The following is a 14,608-nucleotide window of genomic DNA, read 5'->3' as shown; positions in this document are numbered from 1 at the left end:
CAGTGTACTAATCCCTCTGAGTTCATGCATCTCCTTTAGGACTTAAGAGATATCAATTGTCCATTGAATGTATAGAGTCGGTCCATGGTTGCATCCTCTTGCTTCTTCCTCCATACCTGCTTGGTCTCATTCTTCTTCCCCTTTTCAGACTTGGGAGTAGGCCTTACCTTCTTCTATTGATGGGTCCTTTGATTTTTGGACTCATCAACACAACCGGAAGTACTACTATAGTAGCACATAGAATCCATCCCAACTTCATGCTTGGTGAATCTCTTACCATACCGGTTTGACCATCTTCTTCTGGTCATGTCGCTATGACTGGAAACCAAAACCGGTGGTCCTCTTGATCTTGTAGGGACATTTCTTCTTTAGTTCCATGTAGGTATCTAACTTCCATATGCTTTGTATTCCTTTCTATGTTGAGAATAGTTTCTATACTAGTCTGCATGTGACTGCATGTCCTTCTTCTTGCATTCATAACTTCTATGGCCATTTCCATTGCAGTTATAGAAGAAAATATTTGCATAACCAGGAGAGGGGATATTCATGTATCTACTCCTTGATACATTTTTCTTATTTGCATGATATCTATAAGATCCTAGAGTATTTCTTCTAGATCCCTTTCTACATTATTCTTCCCTATGGCCATGACCATTACATGGAAAACAATAACCAATGAAAGATGGCATATTACTTACAAAATTATTCTGCCATCCATGAGGAGATTTTACCGGTCTGGCATCTCCACTTATCCTTCTTTGAGGATGGATCCTAGGTTGTCCATTCTTTGCATTTATTTCATATGATCTTTTCTTCTCCCACACTTATTTTGTCTTGTGGGCGGTAGCACTTCCTTGTCTTCTACCAGTAGGATGTCTTCTTTCTTGTCTTCTCATGTTCTTTCTTCTGATGAAGTTGTCTTCTCCCATCTTCCCTTTTCCTTTGGGATCTACATTGTTCCTCCTTCTTGTAACACTAGTATTCATTCTTGTCTGCAAGTCTTCACCAGTTCTATCTAGATCAACCTTCTTTCGAGGAGCATTTATAATAGTGAAGCTCTTGCCCTTGTTTTCTCCATTTGAGGAGAAAAACAAAATGTCATTATGGGGGACATTCTTTTTGGTAGAGCTTTCACTGGCACCACTTCTTGAACCTTCAGTGTCCTTGGCATGCATTTGCTTTTTCAACATTTTGTCGAAGGCATCAATACTACCATCAAACCAGATCCTTACCTTGAGCTCATCCTAACACTTCTCAAGGTCATTTCGGAGAACCTGCATTTCTCCAAGAAACTATTGATATTATTTATCTTTTACTTCTATCTCGGAAGCTAGATCAATGCACCTGTACACCTTAGTGTCTTCCTTGTGAGACTTCAACTATTAGATACATTTCTCAAATTCTTAAAGGCATTTTACCAACCGGTTCTGTTGCACTATAGCAACATTCTTGAATATCTTATATTCATTTCTTACTCTTCCAAGTTCTTCAACTGCATTCACAAGCTCACCTTCAAGATCAAATTCTGCTTCATCTTCTTCCTCAACTTCACTATCACTGCCAAAAACATCTTCCCAGTGTGAGTGATCTGCATGATCATTCTTAGATATGTGTCTCTCATCATTTGATTCTTGATCCATGAAGAGGTGGCTTCCTTCTTCATCATTGCTACAACTGCTAGTGGATATTTCTTCATCATCTATAGATACATGAGATTTATTTCTCATCCTATCATCACAAGCCGGTTCTGCAGCAGTGGGCTCATTTCCATACAACTCTTTCAATCTCTCGCATAAGCTTTTTGTAGATCTTCACTTGTCCACCTGGGAAGAAACATCATTGGACAGTCCATTGAATATAGCCTTCATTCCTACTTCACTGCACCTAGATCTTCTTTCTGCTTCAAGATCGGTGGGAGGATTGATTGCTAGGTCCAAGGAAGGACAACTGAGAGGGGGGGTGTGAATCAGTTGTGAACCAGTTATCAATAAATTGTACTCCAAATGCAAATTATTTGAACTTGAACTTAAATGCCGGTAAACCAAACTTAAGTGCTGGTAAAATAGATTAACAGATATGATAGTACCGATTTAATTTAATGCATAAAACATAAAGAGAAACAACATCCACAACACATAACATAGAGATATTGATGTGGAAACCCGGTAAGGGGAAAACCACAGTCGGAAACCTTACCCACAATCAAATGATACTACTGCAAATAATATGTGTATACAAATGGGGTCTGCACATGCAAAAAGGCCAACTACCTAGAGCTCACTACTCAATCACAAAATAGGAGTCACACTGACTACATAATTGGATGGTTAAATCCAATGATAATGTACTGATCAAAATAGTATCTCCAATGTTGGATTCAGTACCGATTAAGATCTGAACATGAGTGTCAAAACACCTTCATAACCTTCCTTCAACCTTCAAATAATGTCTACATGATTCGCACAAGGATCTGCTTATTTTCACTCTTCAATGTTTGAATACACTCATACCATATCCCTATCCCGATCTTCAATAAGATCTTACAATCATTTATATAAAACCTAAGACCAAATGTATAGGGTGACTCACTAAAGATATTAAAATTAAATCAATTACAAATAAGTCCTAATGTGATACAACATGTCAGCTCAATACATTTACCACAATATCCAATCAATAAACAATCTCCATAATGTGTTGTGCTAATCTAGAGTACTGGTCCATAACCTAGACCTATCTACCAGTAAAGGAAAATCTATCAACCCAATTAGACCAATAAGAAAAACATGAAATCCAAACTTTTATTCCATGTCTTTGACATAGCCAAATGACCCCCAGATGATAACAAGTTATCATTGCTATTGGTGAACAATATAACCTACTGGTGAACACATACCAATGATTGTGCATAAGACACTAACAATACCGGTGAACATAATGTAAACCTCCAAGAAGATAAGTGTTGACATCAATGATAAAACCAATACAACACATGACAAATTGATCCATAATACCAACACTAACTTTACTAGGGAATCTGTTTACAACATACATCCACACATCAAACCCTAGAGAGGATAGGTAGACTTCCATTCTACAACTCTAAATGGAATATTTTGAGCCATAAAAAACTAGAGTAGGGATTGACACAAAAAAAACCATTATGTCCTTAAGCCAGAATCTACCGAAGCTGGAGAAATCTCATCTAACTAGGAACCTAGGCTTTGATACCAATTTTTAGACACAATGCACCACTAAGAGTGGGGTGAATTAGTATATGTGCCAATTGATATACTAAAGCTAATATAACCTATCGGTATGCTAGGGAGAGATAACTCAATGCATTCACACATAAAGGACATCACATAACACTAACATATATGAGGAAAACCCAAGATAGGAAAAACCTCCGTGCGAAATGCTGCTAGAGTCTATTTCTCTAATCTAGCTTGACAATCAGTCTCTTTGTTTACAATGTTTAGGAAACCAAACCAAGGAGCACCAACTCCTCATTTAGGTCACTAACCCAAGGAGCTACAACCCCTACACCGAGCTCCAACTGAGTGAATATAAAAACATATTTTGATACCAAATTTATCTTCTTGTTACAAATGCATTTTGTAACTCTTCTTCAAATCTCTCTACTGGATCTTCTATCCAATTCACTGTTGGTTCTCTCTCTGCAGATTCTCTCTTTCGGTTTCCTCTTCTCTCCACTAGTCTGCTACTCTCTATCAAGTCTACACTCTGCCAGTTCTATGTTTGATTCTCTATCGATTTGGTCACTGCTGGTTTTGCACTTCTATTGTCGATTGTACACTTCAACCCTGTTCTTCCTCACACTCAGTCTCTTCTCCTTCTTCTTGATGAGCACTTGACTAATATCTCCTTACATACAACAACACTCCCTCATCTAGTGGTAGTCTTCAATGATTTTGGTTTGCATATTTGTAACCTGGTTTTCCTGCCAAAAGCCAATTTGATTTTCAGGTGGTTAGGGTTTTATCATCAACTTCAAGACAAACCAAATCCAATCAGAAATCATTAGATCGGATCGCCTAGATGATGAACTATAACTCATTAATCAATCCTGCCATTGTCATCCCTTTTTTATCATGCCTTCTATTTCTAGTAGTCTTCTTTTGACCTATTGGCTAATTTATTTGTCAATCACCAAGATTGGTCTTGTAGTTTCCTTCGCCTGCCTTGATATCCTGAATCAGTTTAAGCTAGATCTCTATTGTCCTTCTGACCTCAAGCCGCAAACCTCTATAGTGCATCCCATGAATCTCACAATAAACATAAATAGTGACCTATCACTAGCTACCTCACCGCCTAACACTTCACCGACTCAACACACCGACCTGTGCATGCATGCCACATCACCTCCATTTAGCATCCTTATCGGTATCCACTTTAACAAAGTCATCTATTTTGGTCCATACAAGATCACTGACCAACCACTCAATCGGGTACATGTACTAGCTTACTAACCCTATTGGTTAAACCCTTTTCTAGTCTCTCATCAACCTTGCACTCTACTTCTCTTCCTGTGGAACACTCAACCTATCAGCACTCTTTCTAACCTACCTTATGCATAACTTCATCTGATGGAAGTCTTATGCATCTGCACCTTGATCATATTATCGGTGGACATACATACTGGTAAAACCTCTTGATGACACTATGTCATCAACCTTCAACTGACTCCATTTTCAATCCAACCATTTTCCTTTGTCTATAGCTTCTCAGCTTTTCCTTCTTCTTCATCACACCATATCTCAACCGGTTTGCCAAAGTGACAAACCCATCTCCTTCAATCTCTATACCAACAACTCAACATGCCTTCTCTATCGGTTCAGTGCATATCCCTGATTTCATCCACTTGAGGCATTCGTTTGATTCATTGATAGATCCGGTGTGATCCTTCACATACTTATCTTTGCCTAATCTTCCTTATTTCATAGAACCATGATACACACTTTGCATAATAGGAGATAAGCTCTACTTACCAGTGAGAGTGGATCCTTGTCATCTACATCCTACAATGCAGTCATGTGGCTTTCCTGTTCATGCAACATATCTTCAAAGAGGCACATGTGATCTAGTGTGGGCACATTCACTATCATCCATCTCATCAAATGGTGACTACATGTTTATCTAGTGGGAGTCTTGTTGTTCTACATCCATGCAACATATCAGTGACCAATACATCTTTCTCCTCTTGTGTTGATGTGATTTAGGTAACATTCTTCCTCTTCATCATAAATAATAGCTCAAGCACCTTGATCATCCTATTTGTATACTAGTCATAAGTTTGTTAGTTTTCAACCACTCAACCACTCACTTGGTTAGTTTATCTTCTCCATGTCAACACATCACTTACTAGTTGACATCTTCTCCTTACCTGTGATAGACTATACTAGTAAACTGTCCATACCATCCACATAAATCAAACACTAACTTGTGTACCAATGAATCCAGTGGTCATTCCTCTGAATGACATTCTCTTCCTAACCATTGACCTGCAACACTAGTTGACATAAATGACTGCATGTCAATACTACTCTCATATTGGTTGTCCTTTTATACCTATTGACATCAATGACACACAATGCAAATAGTTGCCATCGATGACAAAACAATAAAAGTCATCAAACATCATATCATAATTATATCATCACCAACAGTCCATCAGTCTCCTTATATGAACTTTACCAATCATCTACACATCACATCATCTTGTGCATCAATATGCCAATAATTATACCTTTCCTTTCATCTCCAATAATTTGATCTTTATAATCATTTACCTTTACATACCTGCGAGTCTTTGAATTTTCTTGATTTGTTGACTCATTTTATTGTTCCTCTATTACTCTTTAATTTTTTGATATTGCCAGAGTCATTGGTTCACTATTCTGAATTGATTCTTGCATTACCGGTTTAGGTCTAATAAATTCATCTTTCAGTCCATAATCATAAGCTTTGATCTGATTACTGCCATGCTCATCTACCATGATATTTATACTTTTCATTATCCTATTCAATCTTTTGTTGTAACATCTATATGCTTTCTTCTTCAAAAGTATTCCTTCATCACTTCTAGGATCAAACTTTCCTAATACATCATCTCTTCTATTGTAAAATTTTCTTCCAAAAATTCTGAAATATTTGACAGTAAGAGTATGACCAAACCATAATTCATAAGGAGTCTTATCGGTATCACCTTTAATGTTTACTATGTTGAAAGTGTATACAATGGTATTGAAATCCTCTCTCCAATAGATATCAGGTAATTTATCTTTAGTTATCATAGTCTTTGTTGCATCCAAAATTGTTCTATTCTTCCTTTCCATCGATCCATTATGTTGTGGGGTTCTAGATGTAGAAAGTTGTCTCCTAATACCATTCCTCACATAAGTTGTTGAATTCAACAGATATGAACTCACCGCCATGATTCAATCTTAATCATTTTATCTTCAGTCATGTCTTGGTCTCAACCATAGCTTTCAGGATTTTGAATTTCTTAGGAGCTTCATATATTTTTTTCAAAAATGCTACCCACATCATTCTAGAATAATCATCAATAAGTAGCATAAAATATTTATCACCTTGAAAACCTTTTGTCCTTGCTGGTCCACACAAATTAGTATGAAAAAGATCAAGAATTTCATTAGATTTATCATGTATACTTTTGAAATAAGTTCTAAATTGCTTACCCATTTGACATTCTCTGCAAACTAGATAATGAGGTTTAATGATTTTAGGCAAATCTTTGATAGCCAGTATTGAACTGATCTTCACTTTACAATCAAAATTTATATGACACATCTTCTTATGCCATAACCAACTTTAATCAATTTGAGCAATCAAGTAAGCCTTCTCATTTGAATTCAAATCAAACATATTACCTTTGGTCTGAGTTCCAAAAGCAATCTCCAATCCAAATTTATTAATAATTTTGCATTTTCCATCCTTGAATTGCAAATGAAATCCTCTATCCACCATCTGCCCTACACTTAAAAGAATATGCTTTAAGCCTACAACATAGTAAACATTATTAGTATCAGTCTTACCATCAAAAGATATTGTTCCTTTTCCTTTGATCCTACATGCCTTGTTGTCTCCAAATCTAACCAATCCACCATCAAATTCTTGCAATGATAAAAAAAATTCTCTTGTCACTAGTCATGTGATGCGAGCATCCACTGTTTATGACCAATTCATCTTTTTCTTCAATTTTAGCAGCCAAAGCCTTTTCCTCAATATGTGTTGCTTCAATGACAGATTCTAGAGAATCGTCCTTGATAACAATAAAAACCCAGTCTTTGCTAGAGATGAGTAGGCTTCCCACCATGGTTTTTCCCTTTACTAGGTTTTCCATGTACAAATCTTGGTGTCATGTGGATGGTATTTATTCTTTGATTATTGTTTATTCTTAACTGCTTTATCTGCTAGTTTGGTATTTGGTTTATGCATTTTTGTATTAAGGTTTTAATTACTTAAGGTTCTGGTAATCTGAGACAACTGATTCACCCCCCCGCCCTAGTTGTCATTCAATTATTTGAACTGTTTAACAATTTTTAGCAAGGCATTATGTTTCAAAGAATCAAATGCTACTCTACAATGATATGTTGACTCCTATCTAGTAGGTGACATTGATACAAGGAGGAGTACTATAGGGTATGTTTTTTCCATAGGGGGAATTGCAGTTAGTTGGATTTCTAGACTACAAAAGGTTGTTGTGCTTTCAGCCATAGAGGCTAAGTATGTAGCTGCTAGCGAAGCTAGCAAGGAGATGATTTGGTTACAACATTTTCTAGAGGAATGGGCCAGATGTAGGAGGATAGCCCATTTTATATTGATAGTTAGAGTGTCAATCATCTTGCAAATAATTCTACTCTTTATTCAAGGACAAAACACATTCAGCTCAGGTACCGCTTCATATGGTCTATTTTGGAGGATGGTCGGTTATCGCTTGAGAAAATTCACACAAGTGACAATCCTACAGATATGTTCATGAAGGTAGTCCCATGGAAGAAGCTGATTTCATTCTCAGTTTCTCTTGGCATTCTTGACTAAACATCATGGAATTAAGGTACTACCGAGTCCAGGAGTTTTATCCTGTGGGAATTGCAAGTTCAGCAACTTTTTCCAAGATCAGTCTCCAACTGGGAGATCATTTGGTGTGGAGCCTGATCATTCTCCAAGTGGGAGATTGTTGATATATGAAAAATGATCATTCAACTAATGTACACTTGTTATGTATCATTGTCAACATTCGGGGTCGAGTTGGACCCTGAGCAGGGGTTCGAGGGTGGTAGCCCCCAAGAGCAAGGGTTTGGGGGCATAGCCCCTAAGAAAGGGAGGGTTTGGGGGCATGGCCACCGAGGTATTTTTTTTGGTTGTTTTTGTTGAAAAAAACTGACATTGAAAAAACCCTAAAAATAATTGACTTTGAGTGTTGCCCTAAAACTTGCTTATTATAAGCAGCTAGAATGTAAAAAGGCAATCGTAATGGTATTGTACTGATTTACTGGATAATATGAAAATATTGGACTGTTGTGTTTGGTGGATATATCCCATCTTGGGTGAATCGCATTAAATATCTGTGTTATCTATGTTATACATTTTTCCTCATCTTTTCTATTTGTATCTGCATATAATCATTAATTTATATTTGCTCCAGATCTAACTAAATCCTAACAATGCAGACCACCAAAACAAATAGAACACAATCAGGAAACACCAACAAGCACATTAGAACCATCCACAATAGTTGCACCAATACCACTTATCAAATCTTCATCGATCAACACCTGAAACTCAAGAACACTCAAACAACAACAACACATGAACATCCAAAACATCCTCCCAAAATCTCAACTTAAGATCTGATCACACTGGAATGTACTGGAGGAAATACCGCACTTTGCAAAGCATTGATAAAAAAAACCAAACTACAAACCGGATCACATGATATGATCAATTAAGCTTCTAGATCACTAAAACCAATACAAAAATATATAATGAGACGAGAAAAACTCCATACACCGAACCATGATCTCAATAAACCAATCTACAACAACCAGAGCAATAAGATCAGAGGAATATGTTGACTTCAATGATAACAACATATCCTAGCAGTAGCAATGTCGAATAGAATTTACAAGAATGTGACATAAAATTAATTAATTTAATAATTAATTTCTTTGTCAAAACTACATCAAGGTAGCAAATGACTAACACAAAACAAAGTATATAGTTTATAAGTATGTGACATAAAATTGATTAATCTAATAATTAATTGTTTGAATTATTGATACACATGAGATAAAAATTAATATTCAATTAGTTTGATAATATATGTTGAAATAATTAATTAAATGGATAAATTTATAGATAATAATGAATAATTAACTTATTAACTGAAACAAGTTTATTATGTAAAATTAATTAAATAACTTGAAACTTATTTAATTTAAATATTAGACATTTAAGACCCTTAGATGGTAAGGTAATGATAAAAAGATGATTAGGTGGTAATATGATTGAATAGACTATAAGATCCTTGAAAGTAAATGATTAAATGATTATTAGATAAAATGAATGAGTAAATGATAAAGTCAAACAAATAATTGAAGAATCAATAAATTGATAATTTAAGTGAAAATGTCTTTTACATGTCTTGACATATAGCTAGTTATATAGAAAACATCTTCCTTGAAACCATATCTCTTACGCTCAATACAATAAAGTATTCGAGGCATATTCCATATGAACACGTTATCTTCCAATGGTGCGTGCAGGGAACATATTGTTCCTGTGTACATGACATGAAAATTAATATTCAATTAATTTGGATAACGAATGGACAATATGGATAATTATGAATAGTTAGTTTATTAATTGAATGAATAATATGAAATTCAATCAAAATGTTAATGATTTGATAAGCTGACGATAATAAGAGTATTAGGTTGGTAAGCAGATTGAATGGACTGTAAGATCCTAGAAGATAAAGAGAATTAAATGATGATGGAAAAAAACGAATGATTGTTTTGATGAAGTCGCCAAAGATGAAAAAATAAATTTACATGATAATTAGATGATTAGGTGAAAACAACACGTCTTCACATATAGTTAAGTATATTTAGAAAGCCCCTTTCATAAAACCATCGCTTACACTCAATAGCGTATGGACACTTTATCTTACATGTTGAACAGACTACACCTGTCCACTTTCTGTCTCCATGATTCGTTTTCCTTCAGGCCCCTATCTGATTTACGGCAAATTTCCTGCTTCTGATTTTGACGTGAATGACTCAGATCATTTCCACAGTCGTTCAATGCCTATTTTGCGTTTGTAGCCATCGATTCTCTAGCTCTGTAGAGAATTACAACTCTCTCAAATGCTATCTTGCATTTGTAGCCTATGCTCTCCTCTTCTATAAATAGCTATCCAATCACAACTCTCTCAAATGCATAGCAGCTGTTGGAGCTTCTGATAGGGAAAATGAGCAACCCAAGAAAGAATCATTCGGGCAACCAAGGAACGAATACCAAAAAGCATAGTCTAGAGGTCGGTAAAGCGCATGCGATACTACACCCAAATGGCGATGGCGGTAGCGAGGGAAAGAGTGGCAACAAAGGAACTGTCCAGCTGTATGGAGTAAACTCTGATCCCTGCAACGAAATGTTGTCAGGATATCTAGCAGAGAAATATAAAATTGAAATCAAATGTCTTGTAGGAGTGGAAGCAGCGTTCAATGCTTTACAAGTAGGGGACCTTCCTTCCTTATAATATTAAAAATATCGGTTTTCTATTTCACAAGTGCTGAAGCGGGTTATGATGTTTGTAATTTGTACTTGTGTCATGCAGTCCTTTGGAAAAGCTCCAGTGCTCCGGGATGGAGATGACTGGCTATTTGGTAACGATATTAATTGTATATATCTTTAAGCATTATATGGGTAGTCTATATACTTTTCTTCAATATCGCACATTTATTTTATATAGACCGACCTGATTCCGTTAGATCAAGCTTGTCCTCTTCAGCGCGGCATATTTTATTCGGTATACCTTGACGTGAGCTGGTTTGTGCAGATTTTTAATTTTCATGCGATATATTCAATAGAATAGCAGAATGTTAAAGTCATTTTTATGAGTTTCAGAGATAGTAAATGATTATTAATAAGTTGATGGTGAGCATCCTGTATATATAAATCTGATTAGGATGACTCAAATTATCAATTCCCATATGATTTATTAATTGTGAGAATAAACATGATTTGGGTAACGTAGATTATCTGTTTCTGTATAATATATTCAATTTATATATTTAGAACTGATGTAGGTAGTCAAAGGCTTCAATTTGCATGTAATTATATTCATTGTATATCTGTAGACATTTTGTGGGAACTGAAGATTATCCCTTTCCATGTTTGTATTCAAAACTTAGTGGTTGTGTAAAGAATCATTTCTCATGTGATATTGTGTATGTACAGGGTCAAGGGATATCATAATGCACTGTGAAAAGAAATATGAAAACTCAACGACAAAAGATATTGTGAACTCTTTTGAAAAACTGAATTCATTATTTTGTCAGTATGTCGTCGCCGATTGTTGTGAAGTGCCTACGGCAATGGAAAATATTGAGACGCAGTTGGTAACAGAGTTAGATAAGTATATAAAGAAAATGCGGTCCTTGAAAGGGAAGCCTCCCAGCCTTGTTGAGCTAATCCGTCGTTCAATTCTTAAATTTATAGATGACGTTTATACCAAAACTGAAGGCCCTCTGTTTGTTAAAGCGGGAGAGCTTAGAACTGTAGGGCTGACTGCCTGAGCCTTCAGTATTAACAAATCCTCTATTTGTGTGTTTTGCAGACTTTAAAAATAATGGCAATCCAAGATTTCCATCTTGTAGAACAGTGAAAAAACAATTCCTCTTTTCAAAGAGGTTGGGTTGTCACTTTTTTTAATTATCTTACGAGATCCTTAGTCCCGTTGTAATTTGGATTAAGGATGGGACTTACAACTCTTAAAATGTTATGGTGTGTTGTGATTATAAACTTATTATTATTATTGTTGTTGTTGTTGTAGTTGTAGTTATTGTTCGTTAAATTTAATCTATAGATTTTGTTTTTGATAAATTTGGGCTAATAATATTTTTGTTGAATTTAATAAGTAATATGGATTGTTTGTAAGTAAGTGAGGTAGATTCTGTAGTTCTATGAAGAGAGATAGATGGATTGTAATGTTGATTCTAGTGTCAAGACCTTCCTAGTACTCTGTATCCAACCTTAAATTCATTCAACTAGATATCAACTATGTAGAGTCTTGTTAAATAGTTCTTTACTTGTATTTTTAGTTCATGAGGATTATCAAAAACTTCCATCTAAATAATGAGATCAACCACTCTTCAATTGCATTGTTCACTTGTTCTACTTGTATTGTGAAGAAACAATGTTAATTTTTGATTCAAATCTAACTACTTAGGGTGAGGACTAGGATTAAGCCATATTTATATAGATGTGCAGACAAAGAGATGAAGAGAGATTAGACACTAACAATTGCATTATTCACTAGCTCTACTTATGTTGTGAAGGCATGATGCAAATTCCGATTTGATTCTCATGCTATGGATGGTAATCATGTTAATCTCTCTTTTATTACATGATTTGTGTATACTATTTCATCTATTATGGGTCATGGTTTTAATGCTAATTAAGTAATTTCATTATATAGTGTAGGGATCCATTATAATTTACACATTATTGTATATTCTATGCATTGAACAAATTATTGTCAAATTAGTTATGAATTAAACGTAGATGATAAATATAGTATCTTCTAAAAAAATTGTTTGAATTTAGCTATTAAATTTGATGAAGATGTAACCCCTTTGGTATTTGTATGCTTCTCTTCACAAATCTAGTCATGATGTGTCAAACCAGTTGTACTACTTAACGTTATTTCATGAAATAACTTTATAATTTCTCATTTTATTGTTGATATGATCTAAAAATGTGCATTTAGTTGTACAAACATTCATATGTACAGGTTATTGCAGATGAGACAAAAACTTTGCAAGGTAATGTGAGGTGGACAATGGTAAGAAATCATACATTATGTTTCGATTATTGAAATAATGTAATAATGCATTGCTTTCAAGTTCATTCATCGTCAACTAGGTTATTGGTCAAATGTTGCAATAAATAAGAGAAAAAAAATGTTTGTTAGTCAAATTGATGGATAGTAATTGAATTTTATGTAATGTGTACTAGATTGTGTGTTTGGTGCACTACACTTAATTCTAGTAAGATATAGGTGATGGATTTCTCTTCTTACTCTAGAAGCCTAGATAGTTTCTACTAGTGGTATCTGAGTCTTAGTGCCAATAGTATATAAGAAATGGATGTTTAAAGTTAAACTAGAGGGTTCAATGGTTTTTTCTAGTGGAATGTGGATCTTGAGGGTTGCACCATATAGATGATGGATCATACTTTATGCTTAGCTATTTGATAGACTATAAGGGGAAGGATGGCTCTCAAAAGAATAGGTAAGTACAAAATTGGTCAAAAACCCATACTGAAGCCTTTAGCATAACCTATAGTGACAAGTGATGCTCTAAGTTACAATGGTAGGGAATCCTTAGGTGAATAGCTAAATGGGTAGTTCTGTTGTCTACAATAAGTTGGCATGATTGAAATCTCTCGCACACACAAATTCACATAGTCTAGTTGGATGGGGTAGACATAGATTTACATCTACTTGGTTGGGATCACATTGTACCCTTATTGATCTGAATATTTCTACTTGAACCGAATTTGTGTGGATGACCCTTAGTCAAACATAAAGGTTTAAAGAATTATATTATGATTCATATTTTTTATTGTCTGATTTATTCATTTTATTTTTTATTATGATAAGTGTGGGTTTTGACAGGGCCCAAACCTTTTTACAAAGTAAAGATGTTACCAAAGAGAAAAAAGAGTAATACTGTCGAACCATCAAACTGAAAGGAGAGCAAAATAGCAAGAGACATAACCGAACAGCCAAAATTCTGCAAAACCAACACACCTGAAAAGAGATACAACTAAACAATGAAAGTTGAAATCAGCTATAATGAAAGTTGGGGCCGAACTTTAACCCCAGTGGAAATTTCTGTGAGGGAAATACCATTAAGGACTGACTATTTTCTTTCTAATAAGAATTTTCAATGAAGCAACATCATTGCATTTAGAAACCTTTGGAGCAGAGTAGGATGCACCTACAGAGCATATTGAAGGATTCCCACCCTGACAAGCACCCAGAGTGGAGGGCAAGACCTTATATATTGGAGACATATTATCAAGGACCACTGAAGGGAGAGAAGAGACATTCAAGCCTCTAGAAGTAGGGGCACCCCGAGCAGCTCTCCGAGCAGTCCAAAGCGATGAGCAAAACAGCTGTCAAGATGAAACAGCTGTCAAATTGTATGGAGCACCCTCTGCTCCCTGAAGCAGAATGGTGCTGGTATATCTGAAAGAGAAAAATATTGAATGCCCTTTTGTTAATGTAGAGAAGAAACCAGGGTTCATGGCTTTACATGTATGGGACCTACCT

General features: G+C 35.3%; 1 protein-coding gene across 2 annotated transcripts; it reads left to right on the top strand.

Annotated features, from left to right (window-relative positions):
- Nucleotides 1-10,359: 10,359 nt before the first annotated feature.
- On the top strand, nucleotides 10,360-12,085 carry LOC131067567 (uncharacterized). Of its 2 annotated transcripts, none has more exons than XM_059214312.1 (3): nucleotides 10,360-10,783; nucleotides 10,886-10,949; nucleotides 11,509-12,085. In XM_059214312.1, the coding sequence occupies exons 1-3, from the start codon at nucleotides 10,520-10,522 to the stop codon at nucleotides 11,844-11,846; spliced, it is 666 nt and encodes a 221-aa protein (XP_059070295.1). In that variant the 5' UTR covers nucleotides 10,360-10,519; the 3' UTR covers nucleotides 11,847-12,085. The 2 variants fall into 2 exon arrangements, with proteins under 2 accessions (XP_059070295.1, XP_059070296.1); XM_059214313.1 differs by having other exon boundaries at nucleotides 10,366-10,783; nucleotides 10,886-10,934.
- The last annotated feature ends 2,523 nt before the right edge of the window (nucleotides 12,086-14,608 follow it).

The sequence above is a fragment of the Cryptomeria japonica genome, chromosome 11 (assembly GCF_030272615.1).
Source record: "Cryptomeria japonica chromosome 11, Sugi_1.0, whole genome shotgun sequence".
Classification (NCBI taxonomy): domain Eukaryota; kingdom Viridiplantae; phylum Streptophyta; class Pinopsida; order Cupressales; family Cupressaceae; genus Cryptomeria; species Cryptomeria japonica.
This window is presented reverse-complemented; position numbering and strand designations above follow the sequence as displayed.